The 21356-nt window shown below is 40.9% G+C and overlaps 1 protein-coding gene across 1 annotated transcript in view; it reads right to left on the reverse strand.

The window, feature by feature from the left end:
- Positions 1-21356, reverse strand: part of LOC138283526 (mucin-5B-like) — a 466047-nt gene that overhangs the window by 320379 nt on the left and 124312 nt on the right. Inside the window, exon 7 of the mRNA XM_069221466.1 lies at positions 11657-11867. Within this exon, the coding sequence (XP_069077567.1) occupies positions 11657-11867 (211 nt within the window). The remainder of the gene's footprint in view (positions 1-11656; positions 11868-21356) is intronic.

Genomic DNA, 21356 nt, shown 5'->3' on the forward strand with positions numbered 1-21356 from the left:
CACCTACTTTATCAACCCAGTCATCCAGCCCGCATCTATGATGCACAAGACCTTTCCAATCACTACATCAACTCCATGTCAAACGTGATAGATTCCATTGCCCAGATCCAATTAAATAGATCAAAACATCCAACCCATGGTTCAACTGTAACTTTAACAAGGAATGCTGCTGTCTCAGACTTGCAGAAATATAATGGAGACTGGCCTCCTCTCTGACAAACCTCAAGCTTTTGCAACAGAGATGGAGCACCTATAATAGGCATATTATAAATTTCAAAGCAGCATTTTTCCAACACAAGCTAGGCGTGGCAGAAAATCAACCCATCAAATTGTCAAAAACCCAACAAACTGGAAAAGCAATTCCTGTTCCTCAGACAATAAAACCAAATTGTGAAACATTTGCATACTTCTTCTCTGAGAAAACAAAGCTAATCAACACTAATCTCCAGAAAGCTATGAAACTCTTATTGATCGAAGCTCCTCCACATCCCTCATTCAGGAACAATGCTGTATAAGCACTCTCCATTTACCGAAAAACAGTGCCTCTTGGTCTGTCTTTAAAACCATTTCAAAACTATTGACAAACCATATTCAAACTATTGACATCTCTGAAATACTAAAACCACTTCAACGATCCCCTACCCTCCAAACTCCTCAATAAGACCAAACACCTCCTGCTCCCCTTTTGGACCAGGATTATCAATGTTCACTTACTCAAGGTTCCACACCAGACTGACTAAAAAGTGGGCAGGTTTTCCATATCATAAAAAAAAACAACTCCAACTAGCCTAACCCTAACAACTATCTCCCAATCTCCAACATCGTTGCAGTCTCAGCACGCAATTCCAACTCCTTGACAAATGCAAATATAGTTTCAGACAGGTTCATACACTGAAACTGCCCTGGTCCACTTTGTTGACAATGCTCTACGATCACTCGATAAGAATGAATCTTGCTTACTAATTCTACTTGACCTATCAGCTGCGTTTGACATGACCAAACATGAAACTCTCATGAACCTCACAGAATGTAGGATGAGTCTCAGCTGTAGCATGTTAAAATGGTTCTCCACATTCCTACAGAACAGATCTCAACACGTTTTGATCAACCACACTCTATTCAATCAGTTGCCAGTCATGCTTGGCATTTCCCAAGGCTCAACTCTCTCCCTCACCTTGTTTGACCTGTACTGGCAGCCTCTTACTGAAATCCTCAGACTCTCTCACATCTCCTATCATATGCATGCTGATGATACTTAACTCTACATGAAAATTGCCTCACCCAAAAGTATCAGCATCCTCAATAACACTTTGCCTGACTTGTAACTCCCTCAAACTTAATGCACTCAAAACAGAATTCTTATTAATCTCACTAACCAATATTGCTCCGAACATGAAGGAATGACTCCCACACATCATGAACGCAGCAAAATCCCTTGGAATAATCTTGGGCAGTAACCTTTCCAAACAGAACCATCAACTACATGCATTAAGGAAACTAAAACCGTTCCTTCCCACAGCAGATCTCATGACAGTGGGTCAAGCACTTGTGTTATCTATATTAAGCTATGGTAGGGCTAACCCTTGTGGGCCTACAGAAAATAAAAAGGCTATCTTGAACGAGACAGCATGGCTCATCCCAGGCGCTAAAGAAAGTGATCATATCACCCCTGACCTCCAATGACTGAACTGGCTACCTTATGAAGCTAGGATCCATATCAACATTGCTTGCATGAACCATAAAGGTCCTTCCTACCTGGCCCAGAAAATGACCTTATTTGGAGGAAACCCGATCTTCTTGAAGCACAAGCTCCCTTCTACTAAAGCCCCAAAACTTCAAAAGAAAGAAAACCTACCAATAAGCCTTCTCTGGAATTTCCCCAAAAATCTGGAACTCTCTACATCCTAATGTCCCTTCAATACCCCTTTTGAAAAATAAAAAAGTAAAACTAAGAGATTCCTTTCACATTTTTACCCTTACTGTTGTGACATAATTTGCTCCTGTTTACTTTTTTATTGTTACAGTCCATGTTTGACATTCTATTTATTACTTCTTTGTCCAATACCAATCCCCGCCGATCTTCCATTTCCTAACGACTGACGTATAAACTGTGGTACAATGCCCAGACACTCAAAAGGGTCTTGTTCACGCTATAACTTCTGAGAGAAGATGGCCTATATTTATACTCTGTTTGCGCCAGATTTGTATCATTTTTTTTTAGGCAAATCCAGCGCAAACTTACCTCCATATTTATATTTTGGCGCTAGACATGTCTAGTGCCACAATATTGGAGTTAACAACATTTTTTGCCTGTGGAAAACTACCTTGCATCAATAAGATGCATGGTAGGCGTTCCAGGGCAAAAAATGCCTCAAGTGCCCTAGCACCTTATTTATTCTCCTGTGCAATAATCACACACAGGAGGAGGGCCTTAAATAATGGGGCTAAGCCTGCCTAGCGCCATTATTTACCGCCTGGGTATGAGCAGGCATAAGGGGACCTGGAGGCAGATTTACATGGTCAGAGACCATGGAAAATGCCCAGAGGTGCCCTTTCCTGTCCCCAGTGACATCCGCACTCAACCCTGCCAAGACCAGGATGTCACCTACAGATGGGGGACCCATCCAAAAGTATGTCAAGGTAAGTATATATTTTTTGTGACCAACGCCGCTCAGGGACCCTGACTTGGGGCCCGTGCATGGCACTGGCCCCAATGACCATGCCCATGGGACATTTGTCCCATGGGCATGGCCATTGGGGTGGTGGGCATGGCTCCTGTCTTTACTAATACAGGAGCCATGTCCATAGGGCTTGTGCGCCAGAAAATGGCACTTCACTGCTAAAAGGCAATTTGTTTGCCTCTACAGTGTAGCACCATAATTTGGTGCACAAGCCCCGGTTCCCCCTATGCCTCCTAGGCCCTGTTTTCATCCTTTACAAGTACGCTAACAGGGCCTTAGCACCAGCTAGCGCCATTCCATAAATCTGGCGTCCAGCAGGCCTCATGGAATGGAGCTAGCCGGCGCTATACTTTTTGCCACAAACCTGCGCAGGTTTGTGGCTAAAAGTATAAATCTGGCCCTATATGTTTCTGTCTTTTTATTCTATGCTATCTCCCATGTTCTGCCACAGTAACTATTACTTCTATGACCAATACCATGTATATTTCTGTTGTTTAATGCTTGTATCATAACTACCTTTCCATATACTGTTGTACAGCACTCTGACACCCGAAAGGATCTTGTTGGTGCTATATAAAACTCTATAAATATAAATAAATAAATAAATAAATAAAGGCAAAGAGAGTAAAAAAAATGTGAAAACTGGTGACAAAACAGGTATTAGATCCTACAAGGAAAAGGAGAGGGACAATGGTGCAGGTGTTTGAAAGAAAGGAACAAAGTAGTGGCAGGAGGTGGAATGTGGGAATAACAGTAGAACAGTCTCAGAGTTTGAGTACTGTCCTGGACAAACAGATAGAGGTGAAGAAATCAGGTGGAGAGGGAAATGAGGCAACAAGAATAATGACAATTTTGGGAGAGAATGGTGGAAGGGATTTTACATTATAGGTTTTTCTTCTGCCATTTCAAATGGAAAAAAAGGATAAAAGAACCAGAAAATTAATCCTCTCAAAGTGTCCAAGTTTAAAAACAATAACCTCAAAAGATATACAGCAAGGTGGTTTTGCCAGCAATTAAGCAGGGAGAGAAATACCAAAGGTACTATTCTTCTCAAAGATCATTAGAGGCACTTGAGAAAGCAGAGAAAGAGATTTTGAAAGAAGGTGTTAAGTTCGTATCTGAGAGGAAACTTGTAAAGGAATGTACAAGGAGGACTTTCTTGATCAACTGTGCAGGCTTAGGGAATACCTAATAACTTTTGGCTGTATGAATGGTGGGTAGTAGTTACAGAGGATCACTTAGTTTGAACATCCTAAGGGATAGTTCAAATGAGTGCAGGAATGTTCATAAGGACAGGAATCATTTTGTGAGGTTAGAATCTCTGATTGCGAGAGAGTCCATGAGCTTGAGTGACCTAGACTGTGGTAGAAATAGTCCACCCAGCCTGTCAGTTCAATCATGGACTGTCTGTGGGAGAAGTAGAATGTTACGATAATAAATAATAAGAAATAATATAACTCTAGGAGATTATGTGCTGACAGGAAACATGGCTGTGTGACAACTGTTATTCATGGTTTCATGCATGTTTACAAAAACGCCAATAAGTGGGGCGAGGGTCGGTCCTGGGGTGGACTACTAATGTTAATCTCCACAAAAATTGCAAAAAATGTGACAATGTTAAAAGTAGAAGTAGCTGGATTGTGGTCTGTCGGTAAGATTAAGGAGTGGAACTGACTGAATTCCAGGAGGATATAGAATGGTTATGTTACTGCAAACAAACTGACATGGTTTTATTATTAGGTGATTTTAACCATAAATTGGATTTGAGTAGATGTGATGCACTATAGAAAGATATTTTATCAGCATGTAACAGAAGTTCTGCAACCTTTCCATTAGGGACAATAACAGGATGTGTTGCAATTTTGGTAAAATTCATGGGTTCAATGGGGAAGTTTAATTTAAATTGTTGTATTGACTCAGATCGAGCAGCCAGGCAGTCTTTTTTTGTTTTTGACTTTTTAAATTGAATTTCTTATATACTTGCCCAATAACACATAAGCAAACAAAACATCGAACACATTTCATGAATGCTTCATCCAACATCATCTTACAGTATTGATCAAGCTTAATACTTTGTGAAGAATACAGGATTTTGAGCTTATAAAAAATAGTTTAATTCATTTATGGTCATATGAAAAGACAGCCACAGCGCACAGTGGCACATTTCAGGATATTTTCAATCTGAACAGAAAAAAACCCTATCCGATAAAATGAGGGAAAAAAGTAAATAGGCATATACAAAAGTAATTATAACTGGACATGTCTCAGGAAGGTAGTCCGGCATAGATTTAACTGGAGCTGATCCCAAGCCTATTCAAGGTATGAGTGGAGTAGAGAGATAAGAAATAGAAAAACATAATGAAACGCTAGATACCCTTTCTCACTTTCTTAGATAGAGTATCTGGCCTTCTTCCATGACCAGGTAATTCCCCAAACATAAGGCACCTTCAAGACATTGGAGCACCCTCAAATTAGGAGACGTCGAGAAGTTAAACCCAAATCTCACCTGTAGTGAGTCACATAATATCATCCAGTTCCTGACCCTAAACATCTCATAAATGCCTTTGCAGTGATCCTCTGAAAAATTAAATCTGTTTCCTCCATGATCAATCCCCAGGCACACGGAGAAGCCCACTGAGGCAGTAAACCCTCTTGACAACATGTCTCATATGACCCTTAATATGGCCTACTTCCACATGACTATAGTGTGATGCACATCTTCGAGAAAAAGCAAAATACTTTCCTCCAGCAGAAAACATTTCTTTAGGGTGGCCTTGCACAACGGTCTATGTCTCTAGTCAGTAGATTTCACCAGTACTAACACAGTCCAACAAATGTAGTATCATCTGCATTTCTCCAAGGAGGGCCTTTTCCCACAATCCCTAACAAGGTTCTCAGCACTCTTAAGTGGGTGCCACTCAATGGATTATGGAGAACCTCCACTTTCTTCATTCTCACTATGATTCCCACTTTACTGATCCAAAAAGACTTCATTTCTCACAATTCTCTCAGCCTAAACTTATAGCATTTTTATGGTTTTCAATATTCTCCCCATCTTCACTACTTTTCTTTTCATAAAGTCAGGCCTTCCATTTTCTACTGAATGTTCCTTGCAACAATTACCTAATGTTATCTTTCAGCTCGGAGTGCAGGGATTTGATGGAGTTAAGCTAGGAACATTGACTGATCATGATTTCAGAACATTCATGGCGATACAAAACACTTCATCCTTTTTAGGCCAAGCATGGCATTGTGTAAGGAAGTCCTCATTTCCTTTTTAGGGTCGAGTGTGCAAGTGCTCTGGCTGCTGTTGTAATCTCTCTGTGGGCTTTTAACCATGCCAGTGTCATGCCCATCACTTTGGTTGGTTTGTGGGCTTGCCTTTTCTGGTGTTTAGCCGTCCTCAAGCGCACCTGCCAACTACTGAAAACAGACGAGGCTCCATGTTTTCTGCATGGTTTCTGGACTACTTTGTCTTTTTATTTCCTATGCAGAAGTATCTCACTGGGCAGTAATCAAGTGCTTTGCATGATCACCAGTTTAATTCTATTGTTTATCCTAGTGCTCCTTCGTGAATTCAAGGTTTTACACGTTGCAATTGCGTTTGTTTTCTTAATTAATTTGTACCTTTTCCCCGTCCCTAACCCCACCCCCACCTACACCTCCCCTTGTTTAAAGGTACTAAAGTTCTGGAGGGAGAGAGCCTTGGGAGTTTACAACTCTAACTCATTTAATTCTGCGTTTTAGACAGTCTTCTGGTATTACTTGTTTAGCCTTCCTTTCAGTGACCACTGCTGGGAGCTTTTCGAACTCTAAAAATGGAGTGTAGTCTGTTGCAGTGGCCTGGCGAGAAGCGCTGGTCTGTTTTTCCCCCAGATATTTGCAGTGGTGAGTAAATGGTAGTGCTCTCTCATGTGTACTACCGGATGATTGTTAATTGGTCTGTTTTTTTAGCGCCAAAAGTATAAGGCATGGTAGATATTTTTCAGGTCTGAGCACCAAGAAGTGTGTGAGACCCTTAGCCTTGCAAAGGTGATTTCTTCTGACAACATTCAGGTGTAACTTTTGTCCTGCATGCATTCAAATATAAACTTCCCAGGGTCCTTATACTTTCCGTATGTAGGGGTTTGCTAACGTTTTTGTTTTGGTTGTAGACTGTAAATTGACTATCACTGCTCCCAGATCATATCTGTCTTTAATTGCCAGTGCACTGGATGTGTGCTTAGGAGAGATGAATGACCGGTCCAAGCGTAAGGAACATGCTGTCATACTTCCACTCTAAACACAGCATGTAAAGGAAAGCCTGAGACACGATCTAGTGCTAACAAAGTGCCTGGAAACACAGCACTACTAGTCTGAGAACCAAGGAATCCCCCTGGTGTTTACAGATCAGCATCTCCTCTCCAGGGTTGTGCAGCTTTCAAAGTGAAGCAAGTGGACTTCATCTACCACTGCAGGGCTCCAAATTGTTCATGAGCCTGGACTATCTTTTTCAAGGGTTAGGAGCTGCCCAAGGCCCATGATGGAGAGTCTTTAGGCACATCTAATGTGTAAGTGGATCTGATAGGTGCATAGTCACAAATAACTACGGAAAATACCACTTACGTGAAAAGTGCCAGCAGAAAATGACTGAGTAGATCACAACATGTGATAGTAATACAAGGAAATGGGACTATTTAGAGGAGCTGGGAAGATCTAAAGGAATAAGAAAAAAAGACAGTGCCCTGGAAGGATGGTCATTCTGAATGTGACGATGCCTTCATTGAAAAGAGGGCCGAATTGCCAGTGCTAAGTACATTCTGCATATACAGCCTTTTTAAGGATAAATATACTGTAGTTAATCTCAAAATTGAACTTTAACAAAGAAACACATTGTTAATATATGTGTTGTATTGAGTGGGGCTACCTTTGTTTCAGCACTCTTTCACTGATGCACAATTTAGGGCGGATGCTTTATAAAGTATGGGACAACGGTAGTGGCACACATCAAGGAACGAGAACACATTCTCTGATATTACCCAGCATCACATAGTGTGGTCCATTGGGGAACTTGGAGCTTTGGAAAGGAGCAGGAGGCTCAGTCAGTCTGCGATACCTCGTTTTGAAGGTTTTGAGCTGCATGTTTTAAAAATCCACATGGCACCATTTAAAACCAATTGTAAAGATATTTGTAGTGTGATGTATTTGTGTGGGTGCTGGACCAATGTTTCAACTTAATTTATTTCTTCAGGTGTGTAGCTATTAGTGCACCGGCTTCAGTGCCACGTGATTCTAAGGATGCGGGGCTCCCAGTGCATCCCCAACTTTGGCTGCCGTGTAGGTCGAGCATACCAGCGTGCAAGGGCTGCTTTTCAACAAGTTAGTATCTATAACTTCGCCCATCATTTTCGTTCGTTCGTGGGCTTGCCTTTCAAAAATCTGTTGTTATCATTGGTAAATGCTTTACGTTTGTCCCTCCTTGGGGTGGTTCTGTTACTGCTTTGGACACAGACCCTGTTACATGGGTGTTGGAAAATGGGTTATTGGTAGGGCATGTAGGTACCTACACCTAGCAACAAGCCACTAACCTCCACATAGGTACAGTTAGGTCTCAGTAAATTAATCCCAGCTCAACCCTTGGTAGCTTGGCAACGAGTGTCAAGGCTTAACTTAGGAGACAAAGTGTAAAGCATTCAAATATCACAAAACAGTAATTAAATAAAACACAGGAAACAGTTTAAAAATCCAAAACCAATTTATAAAAATAGCTTATATTTTTATCTTTAAAATGACACAAAAACGATTAAAATCGGTTCAGGGGAACCGGAGATATGAATTTTTAAAGAATTATTACTTTTCTAGTGCTTAGAAACAAAAAGCGCCAATCGGGTCATCTGGTTGCACCATGACCGGGGCAAAGTCAAACTTTCAGGCCGACCGCGATGGAGCCCTGCTTGGCTACAGGTCGCGGGAGGCCTCGGTCAAAAAGTTACCTTCTGACTTAGTCTTTATTTTGAAGTTTTTCTTCACCGGGTCGAACCTGCCAGTTGAATCCAACCTCCTGGAGCCCTTGTCCGGATACGCGATGTCGGTTTCCTCGGTGGAGACTTTTACCTTCGGACTTAGTCGTTTTTTCGAGATGAAAATCCTTCGACCGGGGTAAACCTGGATCTTGATCCGACGTCCATGGAGCCCTTCTCGGATACGATGGCTGGGAGGTCCCGGTCAACTTTTTACGTTCGGACTTAGTCTCTTTTTTGGATGTTTTTCTTTACCGGGACGAACCACGAAGTCAGGCCGGGTCGCGGTTGAGGCAAGCCGGCTAGAATTTCCGCAGCGGGTCGGTCCCTCTCTGGAGCTTTTTTCCAAAAATTCTCAAATCTTTTCCAAACTTCTGGGGCTTCACCCAGATGTTCTTTTAAGGTTCTTTTGGGGTCCACAGCTCACCCCAAGGGTCCAGAAGTTCTGTGATGGTCCTTGGGGGGTGCGGACTTCAACTCCCAGAATGCACCTGGCACAAACTCCTTTTTGGCCACTGGACAGTGGTCAGCTGGTCGCTTTCTTCAGGAGTTGGTGCAGGGGACTCTGGTTAGCAATTTTTCACCTGTAGCAAACAGGGAGTCCCTCCTTGAACCAGTTGAAGCCAGGCAAAGTCCTTCTTGTGGTGAAGCCCAAGTGTGCAGCTGGTGCAGTCCTTCTGAGTGCAGGTTCCAGGTGCAGGCCAGGGGTCCAGCAGGGCAGTCCTTCTTCTTCTTTAGTTCCTTTCTTGTTAAATTCTGGAGGGGATCTGAGGCGTGGGTGCAGGTCTGCCAGTTTTATCCTTGCTCCTGGGTGAAAAGCAGGGGGGCCCTGGTTCTCCAATCAGGGACAGGGTCGTCCCCCTGTGATGACCACTTCCTGGGAAGTGTGGCAAAAATCCATCCCAGAAGGCAACAGTCTCTAAAAATCCAACATGGATGAATCTGATTTTTGGAGGTTACATCTGGCTGAGCCCACCCACTGGTGTGGCTAAAAATCATAAACACACCCCTCTCCTGCCCTCTCCTAATCTAATCAAGGGGGCACCTAATTGTCTGGGGTTGCAGGATGTGGGGGTGTTGCTGGGTGCTGCAAATGTCCAGTTTGGCAGCCCTCCCCCTTCCTGCCTCACCATCTGCTGAGGGGAGATTCTCTCCCCAAGCACATTCCTTTGTGTGAAGTCAGGCCACTTCATACCTCATCAAGGTAGCCTGGCAGAAGCTGCTGCAGGCTGGCCAATCAGAGCACAGCAGCAAAAACAATGCAGAGCTGAAATTGGCAACTTTTTAGGTCAAGTCTAAACTTTTTACCTGCACTAGTTATATTAAATCCAACAACTGGAAGTTGTGGGAGTTATTACAACAATCAATTTGATACCAAATTCTTGGTATGTAACATTTAAGGAGACTTTAAAATTTAAAATAGAGTCTGCCCATTCTAGCCTATGAAGGCCATTTACTTCAATGAGGGAAAAACGAATTTGGCTGTTTTTACCTCACCAGGGCTTATAAATCTATTTTTATAAAATCCCTGCTTATAGTTACATGGCACCCAGCCCTAGGGGCACATAGGGCACACCTTAGGGGTGACTTATATGTAAAAATAAGGTAGTTTAAGACTTTGGAAGTACCTTTAATTCCAAAGTCGAATTTGCATATAACTTTAATTTAAAAGCAGCCAGCAAGGCAGGCTTGCTTTTAAAATGACACTGGGCACCTCAGCAATGCACCTAGGTGTGCACCACCTATGCTGTGGTCCCTAAACCTACATGCCCTACCATATACTAGGGACTTATAGGTAGGTTAACTTAGCCAATTATAATTAGCCTAATTTGCATATCCATTTTACACAGAGCACAGGCCCTGGGACTGGTTAGCAGTACCCAGGGCACCATCAGAGTCAGGAAAACACCAGCATAAAGTGGAAAATGGGGGCAAAAAGTTATGGGGCCTCTGCAATCAGCCCTAGTTTCTCACAATGGGCAGTTGCACTTTTTGCTGATACGTTTGACTGCAAGCAAACTTATTTTATCTTTTGTGTCTCTCCTTCGTGCTCATGGCGGCCATGGCACTTTGAATCAGCTCACTTATGTCAACTGTTTTACTTTTCATTTTCAATTTATGTGGCAAGAAAAGTCCATTTAGGAACCTACAATGCTAATAGCTCTAACTCGTCCCATTGCATTGAAATGCTTGTTTTCTGCTGAGGTCAAACCAAAGTGAGGGGACAGGAAAGAGGATGATATAATCGCACATTTAGCCTCCAATTTTCTAATGCATCATAATAGGAGGGGGACTAGCCAAGGTGCTCAGAAAATAGTGTTAACATTTCTTATGCTAGGACCAATTCAGATAGGCCCTTCATGTTTTACAATACAGCATTTGCCACGGATGTCTCAGAAACAGAGAGCATATGAAATTCCACTTCCTTCCAGGTTTACTACCCTAAAGTGCATTAAATTGCAAAATGTAACAGTGTTAAATGACTCATGGGTATCTCCCATCAGTAATTTTGACTCAGTAGCTGAAGTTGGTTCCCCCGACACTGCTCTAAATCTTAGCACGCCCCAAAGTTCGGACCTTAATGAAAAGAAGGAAAATTGGCAGTTTTCCTTTCATTTCTGTAGTGACAAAAAGGCCGTTACTGGGGTGCAGTGGGCCTCTCACACTCACAAGCATCAGTGCCACTGCATCTGCTGCACTGTTGATAGATATACACTCATTTCTCCCTCCACAGAAACCTTACAGACTTAAATCCGCAATCAAAGCAATATTTTCACTGTGAAAGTAGTGGTTGAGTGAAAATTAGGAGAGCTCTGTTGACGTTTTGGCTCTTTCTAATCTATTTTCAGCCCTCTCACAGCATCATTCCATACTACAACAAATACATATCTAAATGCTCATGCAGTTTTAGTTACAAATACAGTTGCTCAAGCCTCATAGTGGACACAATTGACTGTGTTGTTTGGGAGTACTCACAGCAGACGTCTGGCGTCCTCCAGTTGTCAACTCTCCCACCCATATAGGCGCACTGCCTGGCGTATTCAGAAAGGGTACTACACATGCAGAGTGTTTTCTGTGGCTCCTTGCACTTAAATGAGTCCTTAATGCAGGCCATTATGTATGAGGAGGAGTCAATATATTCTAAACAGTCTTGTAATTTTGCAGCTGTAGATGTACAGAAACCACTCTGTAGAAAAACAAAATAAGTGTATCAGTACCTGCATAGAATATTGCAGAGTTTCTACTGAAAATTACTTTAAAATAATGTAGCACAACCACAGTATTTCCGGCATGTTCACCTTACAATTTTCACACTTGTTTTTAGCGGTGGCTCCTCCATTAGGAAGGAGGAGCTCACTCCCCCATCCCCCCAGCAGCAGCAGCTGCAAACCTTTTACTACAAAACGATAATAAACTGTGTTCATTATTGTTTTTAAGTAGAAGGGTTGTCCTGTTTGGGCGCTCACAGCCAATCCTGACGCTGCCCTGAGCAGTGCCAGGATTGTCAGCAGGGGAAGATGGGATCCTCTGCCTGCTTGCTGCCAGCAGAGCAGAGGAGCATGGCGCGGCGGCGAGATGGTAAGTGTTTATGTTTTTTTTGTTGTAATTAATTTAATTTTTATTTCCCTATTACCCCCAGGTGTTACCCTGTCCCATCTGCACTCCGCGAGCCACCACTGCTTGTTTTGAAATCAGTAGCAATTACAAATGTAAAAAAACAGCATTTATTAAAGTTGACCTGTCAGATATGCGGTTATGAATGTTTGAGGGGGTACTCCTACCAGCTTAATCAACACAGTCCTGTCTGATCAAAAATACATTCTTGAAGAAGCTCTGATTAATCCATGGTAGCAAAGCAAACAGCAGGCAATTTACTTGAGAATTGCAGGTTAAATTAAAGCTGTACCTGCAATTTTATAGTCGGGACCATGGTACAGTGAAACTCTCGGTCCGATTTAAAAAAAGAGAAAAGTTTAATGATCACAAAGACAGTGAAACAATTAAACTTATTAAGGGAACTAGAGTTGTGATTTTTTTTTAAGTTATAAGGTAAAAAGCACAAAAAAAACACAAAGCTCTGATTAATAGTTCAATTCATGTATGAACAGGACATAGGTGCAGTGGTCAGGTAAGCAAAGCTGTTCAAAAGTTTTACCCTCAGACAAAGAACATTTTCTGGATATCCAAACCTTTAGTAAGTGTGAAAAAACTGCAGAAGACAGGAGAGTTATAAATATAGTTAAGTATTTATTCAGGTTCCAAGTTACAGAGGAAAAACCCAATCTTCAGGATCAGCCAGCAGCAACTGACCATCCACACATTCTACGTTCTGTTACCTCACACATTCTACAATCACCTATGTCACACCTTGTATTTTCTTCATAGACAGCAGACATCTCCCCCTGACATAGTCACAACTAAATAAATACATTTATGCATGAGGATTAGGAAAAGGAAATATAGTAAACTTAACTACAACATGAAACTTCAAAATCAACTCGAAATGTGAAAGCATATTCCATGTTAAGCAAATTGGATGATAAACTATAATCAAATTCGGCTACACCTACCTATCTAAATACCTGGAGCGAACCACAACAGGTTTGCTTTTTCTCAGTCACACACCCCATCACCCCTGTATGCACAGAAACAACCCTGTATCAATTCCAAATGCAGTCAATTTCATCGAGTTATTGAACAATTTGATGACTGTATATAGATTAGGAGATTCTGATGTACAACATTTCTGGGGAACCTTTACTCTCACAACATCACCAACCTTCCCTTTTGTTTTTGACACAGTATGGCTTGCATCACAATTACACGTCCTTTTCTGTATCAGTTCATTTTTTTCATCCCATTTCGCATTGTCAAAGGACTTTCCCATGTTTTTGTTAAACATCTAAGAAGAATATATCATAATAATTGGTACTCTACCTCTGAACAAATCAAAAGGTACCTTGCCAGTGACCAAATGGGGTCTGTATAATTTCATTCAATTATCTGTTTTCCAATTGCTGTTTTGTGATTTAGCAACCTGAATTGATTCTTACAACATCCTTTATAATCTCTCAGTCATACAATTGGTTTCTGGATGATACAGGAAGCATTTATTGTGTTTTATTCCTCTCTTCAATAAAAATTCCACCATCTCTCTGGAAACTAATTGTACTCCATTGTCAGGATGTACTCACGAAAGCCCTCTATACTAAAAGTGTCCTCAAGGAATTTTCCTTACGTGACCATATTGGTTTTATTCTCTATGTGATACTTATTTCTGGCCATTCAGAGAGCATGTCAATGAGAACTAACACAGATTACTAGCCAGATTTGCTGTTCATGGATCATAGAATATCTAATGTTACTTCATGCTAAATTCTACTTGGAGTGTCTCTCATAATCATCTGCTGTACTCTGGTCTTGTCAATTGTGTCACTCATACTGCATTCAAGACATTCCCTCACCAGTTTTTTCTCCTTGTGTATCAATTTCTTCCCATAAAAAAAAAGAAGTCTTATCCTCTCTTTAGTCTTTGAAATACTACGGTGACCTTGGTGGGCTAACTGTAGCAGTTGTTTTCTAATCTGAATTGGAGGAAACAGTTTTGGGCCTCTTCATAATAAATCATTGCTCCCAGAAAGCTTGTCTCTTATGTTCCAGTACTTTTGAATTCCCTCATTATCTTCTCTTTTCATGCCCCACCCGACAGAAATCAATTTAATGACTTCTTGTAAAGCATCATCATTTAATATTAAGATTTTCCACTCATTCTCACTCACCATTCCGTCAATAACTTCACACACTTTAAAACTAGCAGAGACATCATCATCCATCCTAGATCCTCACCCACTTGCTTTGATACTAGCTCCTCTATTCTCTGAGCAAGGTATATATTTGACTCTAAAATCATATTCTTGAAATGCAATACTCCACTGACAGATGTTGGATGAGATTAACTCTAAATTTATTTAAAAATATATATATTTTAGAGGCTTGTGGTCAGAATGAACTAAACATATGTTGCCCCAGAGACATTTCATAAGCTTTTTTTGGCCCAATATTTGCACATGGCTTCTTTTTCTATGTCTGAATAGTGATTAATGGGACCCACTATAGTTCCGGACAAAAATATTATGGTTACTTCTTTACCATTCTTAATTTCCTTGAGAACGGCACCTAATCCTTTAGAGCTAGCATCTGTGACCAAAATGGAGAAATTAATAATATCAAAGCTCTGTAAAGATGGAGCGGTTCTTAAAGCATTTTTATTTCTTGAAATTCATGAAGACATTGGGTTGCCATAAAAATTGTATACCTTTCTTTGAAAGAGATCTAAGCGTATGTGTGTGGCTGGCAAAATTAGATACAAATTTGTTGTGATATTCAGCTATACGCAAAGAGCTGACCAGGTCTTCTTCACTATTCGAAGTAGGCAGATTTTCAGTTGTCTTTACTAAATGATTTTTGGGTTTAACTCCCTCCTTCGCTAATTTGTGACCGAGGTACTCTGTATTTCTGTAAGATTGAACCTACACTTAGCTTCTCTAAAAGTGAGACATCTATCTTTGAATCTCTCTAAAACCAACCTCAACCTACAATCATGCCCTTCTTGAGACCAGGCACAATTTAATACATTGTCCTAGTTCATTTGTACTTGCAGTAGACCTGTCATCTTTCATGGCTCTCTGAAATACCAGTGCTGCTGAATTCAAACCAAATGGCAGTCTTGTAAATTTGAACAAGCCAAAAGGTGTGCTAAATGAAGTCAATTTGGAGGGCTGAGGGATATAATGATACACAGATCGGAGATCCTAAGTTGAAAACAGAACTGCATTGCCAGGCTGAGCAAGCAATTATAGCTCACAAATCCACACAGAGCCTTATTTATCCAGAGGCCTTGCAAGCAATAACCATGGGTGTAAGCTACTCTGTTGTTTCTGTTTCCACTATGATGCCCTCTTTTTGTAACTTAATAAGTTCAGAAAGCATTGACTTCCTCAAGGCTAAGGGTACACCCCTAAGTTTACATGCCATGAGATTGGTTACCTTTTTAAATACAAACTTATGAATATATTTGGATAGACAGCCTTGTCATGTTATAGATGATCCCTGTTTATGCTTTATCAACTATTTTGGTTTCAGCATCCAACCCCATATCACACAACTCTTTTTTGCCGGACGGCTCTTCTTTAAGAATAATGCAAGGTTCACTGTTTGGATCCAACATGACATTAAGATCGCTCTGGCGAAACCAACTGATCATGCTGTAACCTTCTGAAGAAATGTACATTTTGCCTGACCAAAGAAATTTTCACACTGGAGTCAAATAACATGTTAATTTCTGGTCCGCTCACATTAACTGAATCAATATTGGACTTGCTCTTTTATGCATATTATGCTGACAAATATGGGGTACTACCTCCCTACAATGTAATTCATTGTACTCATAATCACTATCAACATCAAGTTTAACTTCTGTTACCTTTTTAGATTTCAGTTGTGTCTTATAACATTCAGCAAAATGCCCTTTTTTGTCACAAGTGCAGCATTTGACTAATAGTGCAGGACATAATTTATCATTTGTCAGAAGACTTTCGGAACCACTTTGATTACACTCTTCCTTGAAAAGTTTCTTCTTCAAATTAATCTTTTGGACTTAGGTCCATCTGTTGTTTTCTTTTCTGCATGTCTAAAAACATCTGTGAGTGATTTATCAGCATGACCACTAGGTGATGTGCCCACTGTATATAGTTTGTGCAAGTGGGCAAAATTATTTTCTTGCATTATAACCTCTATGCAGGCAAAGGAGTGTTCAATTCTTTTTTCAATGGATACAACTTTATCTAACTTAGCGTCATCCTTCTGCCACAATTCATTTTTATTATTTTCTATATTACATCCAAACATAAATTTGTCTCTTACTTGTTTTTCTAAGGTAATTCCAAATTTACAAATGGCCCCTAATTTACGTAGGTAAGTAATATATCCCTCTATTGTGTCTTGCAGTTTTAAACTCTTTTGCCAAAGTGGTATTGTTTTAGAATGTTACTAATGTGTGGGAGATAATATATATCTAACTTTAGTAAGCAGACTTTAAATTCCGTTAAATGTTCTGCTTCATTTTGTTCCACATCAGTGAGATGTTCGAAAACTTCCTGGCCTTCAGATCCTAAGCAATGGAAAAGAAGGGAAGTTTTCCTCTCTACATTCAAAGATCTTCTGCACACACGAGCAGAATGTAAAAAAAACATTCATTTATTTGGACCATCTAATTAAAGGCTCCCCCAGGGAAAACAAAAAAGAATTAAAGAGTTGTGATCATTTGCATTTTTGCTCCTTAACTCAAAACAAAAAAGTTAAACCACCCTAAGGCACAATAAAATTGAGATTCACAACCTCCAGATAAGTCTATTAGAGCCACATGTAGTAATAAGATATCTAGTCTAAAATTAGGCAGTAACAATAATCAGTTTATATGTAAAATACTATACAGGTGCACAGGGAGAATATCATAAATTGGTGTATGTAAACATGTAGGTGTGTGATTATTGTAACTCCGTAACCGGTCTGCCTGTCACCGCTGATATGAGGTGTGTGTGTTACTGTTACTTGAATTATCTAGACACATTGGTAAAAGTGCTTTTGGAATATGTGGACATGCAGTTACGGTGTGCACAACATGGGTATTCATATGGTACTTACAGGCTGCATAAGATAACTGAGTGTGTCACCATTAAATAAATGAAGGATAATGTTCCTGTAGAGAGTACATACTGAGGCGTTGTTGACAACATCGTCATCTTGACAACAGTTGAATGATACACATGTTTTTCGCACTTGTATTCATTTTATGTGTTTCTTGCAATAGCAAACTATTTTTTGCCACTTGCATATTTTTATTTTACTTGTTTTTTGCCTTTTGAAATACTTTACATCAAGGTAGTGTGCCTTTTCCCTCTTAGCTTCCTTTGTTTTTCTTTTTTTTTTAGAAATTACAACATATTTCAGTGCCTCATTTCCTGAGCTTTAAAACCTGCCAAAAATCACAGGGGAAGGGACCCAATACATTGTGCGGTCCACATATGTTAAGCTGTTTTAGATAAGGGGTTTTGTTTCAGACTCCGTAACAGTACTTCTTTTGGTTTGACTCCGTGACAGTGCTTTCTTTGTTTACGTCCGATATCAGTGCGTCCTGTATCAGATGCTTGCACGTCCTGCGGCCCACGCCCCATACTCACCATGCCCACAACAAGCTGACAGAGTATCGCTTTAAAAAACCATTGCCTCTGACAGCACAAGCCTGGTGTGAGCGGGACACTAATAGGTGCTTCAGAGGCATGCTACCCTTGATGATCTGAGTAGTGAGTCTTCCCCTTTTTTCCTCCCACCCCGCATGACTGAATTTTAACCGCATTTTTTCCCTTGCCTTGCTTTTTGTTAATACGTGCTTTAACTAACTAGTGACACTAGATGGCATACTGTATCCTTTTTCTTTTCCCTCGACTGGGACATATTGACAGTATGACAGTGTGTGACTAAAGGGGCACGCTCCTCCAGCACCCTCAGAGGTTTGAGTGGTAATCCAATGTGAGTTAGAGTGGCTGTTCCTTTCAAGTTTTTCATCTCATGTGACTACTCCCAATACGCTTGCTGTGATATTCAGGCATGTTTATCAGAAGATTAGGTTGGAATCTTGAAATATTAAATTTATAGTGATGTCATCTTACTTGTTGCAAGCTAATATTTGCACGCAAGATGATTTAAGTAAGCATGAATCTGTGCGTGCAGTGTTTTTGCACATGAGTGAACCTATACTCACAATCCACAGAGGACCGATACTTGCTTCCCTCCTTCATCTAAGCAATTTCCTAAAGACAAGAAGAATACAAGAGGCAACACACAGATGGTATGTTGTCTGTTCTTTATGGTTTCTTTTCCCGGTACTACGGCACTGATTTTGATTGGATAAGGCATGTTAATATACTCTTCGCATGCAAGTTTTTAGCACTGCATGTGTTCAGTTTGACTGACTGTACATTGACGCTGGGGCAACTTTAAACATGGACATCCTGATAAAAGTCCAGGACTTTTTTAGGCCCTAGCTAGGAGCTGAAATATGTAGACGGTTTAACTGAGGGTCTTAGGGCTATAAAATCCTAGTAGTCTCCTCAATATTTTAACTTATACCCACTTTGACCACGAATAAAGGTCACCTTTGGCCGATGCAAGGTATTTTTAATCTTTAGAGTCCCCTAATAGGATCTGTATTGAAATGCTCCCTAGAATATGGTTGAGCCCACCCTGGCATTTAGGTGCTGCTGTAGACCCTAAGATAAAGCATGCCAGTAATAGAGTGAGTGAGGGTCACAAATTAAGAAAATAACTATTTTCTTTAGAAACAATACAGTTTTTGCCTAAAGAAGGAGTCTTATAATTCTTGGCTAGGAGTACTTAGTTCTGTGTAGTATTGATGTATAAGGGAGACTGTCCTCACCATGCATCCCCTTTAACAGGGAAATATCTTCCTTTCCCTTCCCAGTGGCAGGGCCCCTTCTCAGCCTTGTCCCACTTTTTTGCAGATGATGGAAACTATCCTGGCCTGACATCCCTCTAAGACACAGTGTGAGGTGATGGGCTTCTTGGACCTCACAGGATTGTAAAGGGATGTGGCACAATTGTCCCCCCATTAACAGAGGTGACTTCAAAGAAGCAGCCCAGATAGGTGATCTGGGCAGATGCCTACCTGAAAGCCTTTGATATCCTGAAGGAGGACATGTGTACAGTACCCTTACTTAAGGTTTGTGACATTTATAAGGGGTTCATGGAGCAGATAGATGCTATAGAGCGTGGAATAGGGGGTGTCTAAACATAGTTAAAAAGGAGCGCCTAAATCAACCGATATCCTTTATTAGCAGAAGGTTACTTCCACTGGAAAAAGGAAGACTGTGATTGAAATGGAGGACTTTGCTGTGGTATGTGCATAAAAGAAGCTGAGACAATATCTGTTTGGGACTCACATCTGGGTTCAGACGGACCACAGGCCCTTCAGATGGCTGATGCAAAAGAGGGGTGAAAATCAGGGAATGGCCTTTATGATGGAACAGTGTCAGTGGTCAGAGCATGACATTGCTAATGGTCAACCCAGCTTCTTCTTCCTTAGTGATGAGAAATCCCAAGATGTTGGGTAATCCTCCCCACTTTAAGCTGGGGAAGGGGGGTACATGCTAGATCTGTCACTATTAAGGTGGTCTTCCCTAAACTAGTGCCTCCTCCATTTTTGCTGATCTAGTTTTTGCTGGCCTTAGGACTCTCCCCCCTTTACTACTGCTGACCATTGCTAAAGTGCATTTTCTGATTCCTTAAATCATCGTACCATTGGTTTATCCCCATTTGGAATATTTAATTGAATTGTAAATCCTTAGTAAACTGGTACTACATATGTCCAGGGTGTGTACATTAAATGCATCTAGTGGGCCTGCAGCACTGATTGTGCCACCTACTTAAGTAACCCTTTTAGCATGTCTCAGGCATGCCACTGCAGTTTTTAAACTGACATTTCATCCTGGCAAAATAAACCTTTTGCAGGGCCTACATCTAAATTTTTAGTACATAAAAGTTACCCCTAGGGTAGGCTCTTGACAGCCCAGGGGGGAAGTGTATTTCAAATCAAAGGACATGTTATTTTAAGTCTCCTGGCTCCACAAGCCAAGATTTAATGTATTTTGTTCAGCGGGCCTAACTGGGTTCCTGAAGCTGGCTTGCTCTGCATTGTGGTTGGCCTAAACATGTGACTTTGGACCTCATTTTAGAGTTTGGCAGACAGGTAACTCTGTCACAAATGTTATTGATTTCCCATCCATCCTATTAAGATCTTCATAGGCTAATATTGGATGGTAATACTGAAAACAGGATATATGTCAAGTCTGTGTCAGATTAACCCCCTCCGCCAAACTCCAAATCAGGCCCTTTACCCTGGTCCGGCTCAACCAGATGTCCACAGTTGGTGATTTATGGATTTTGGCGATACCTTCAGTCGAATCTTTCAAACTAAATATCTCCAGTTCTACTGAGTTTTTTTAATTTTGGTCTTGTTTTATTGATTAAACATTACTTTATTTTTATAAATCTGGTGTGGGCTCCTTTTGTGGTGTGTGTTCACTGTGTTACTTTACAAAGTGTTTCACAAATACTTTACACATTTCCAAAGAGTTAAACCTGACTGCCCTGTGCAAAGCTACCAGAGGGTAAGGGCTCACACCCCAGTCGACCAACATTTCTTACATAGATGACCTAGTGTATTCTGTTTTAAAAGAAGAAGGATGAAAAAAGCAGTGATCATCCACTAATGTCCTGTGTAATGACACAAGATCCAAGACAATTCCTTCTTGCTCCATAGAAGCATACTTAAGAAACATAGATAAGGTGCTGGTGAGTTCGGGAAGGTGAGACACAATATCTGATTGTGGGAAGGAATGCTGCAGCGGTCAGGGGTGGTAAAGGGAGGAGAGTTCTAATTTCAGGCTGGGAGACATAATAAGGTACTCTGGGAGGCATTACATTGCATGGCATATTGAGAAGAACTTGTGAAGCCATGCTGTTTGACATCTGGTTTCAAGGTAGGTAGACTGATAATACCATCTATTGCTCTTTGCTTATTTTGGAGTGTTGGGTGGAG

This window comes from Pleurodeles waltl, chromosome 3_1 (genome assembly GCF_031143425.1).
Source record: "Pleurodeles waltl isolate 20211129_DDA chromosome 3_1, aPleWal1.hap1.20221129, whole genome shotgun sequence".
Taxonomy (NCBI): domain Eukaryota; kingdom Metazoa; phylum Chordata; class Amphibia; order Caudata; family Salamandridae; genus Pleurodeles; species Pleurodeles waltl.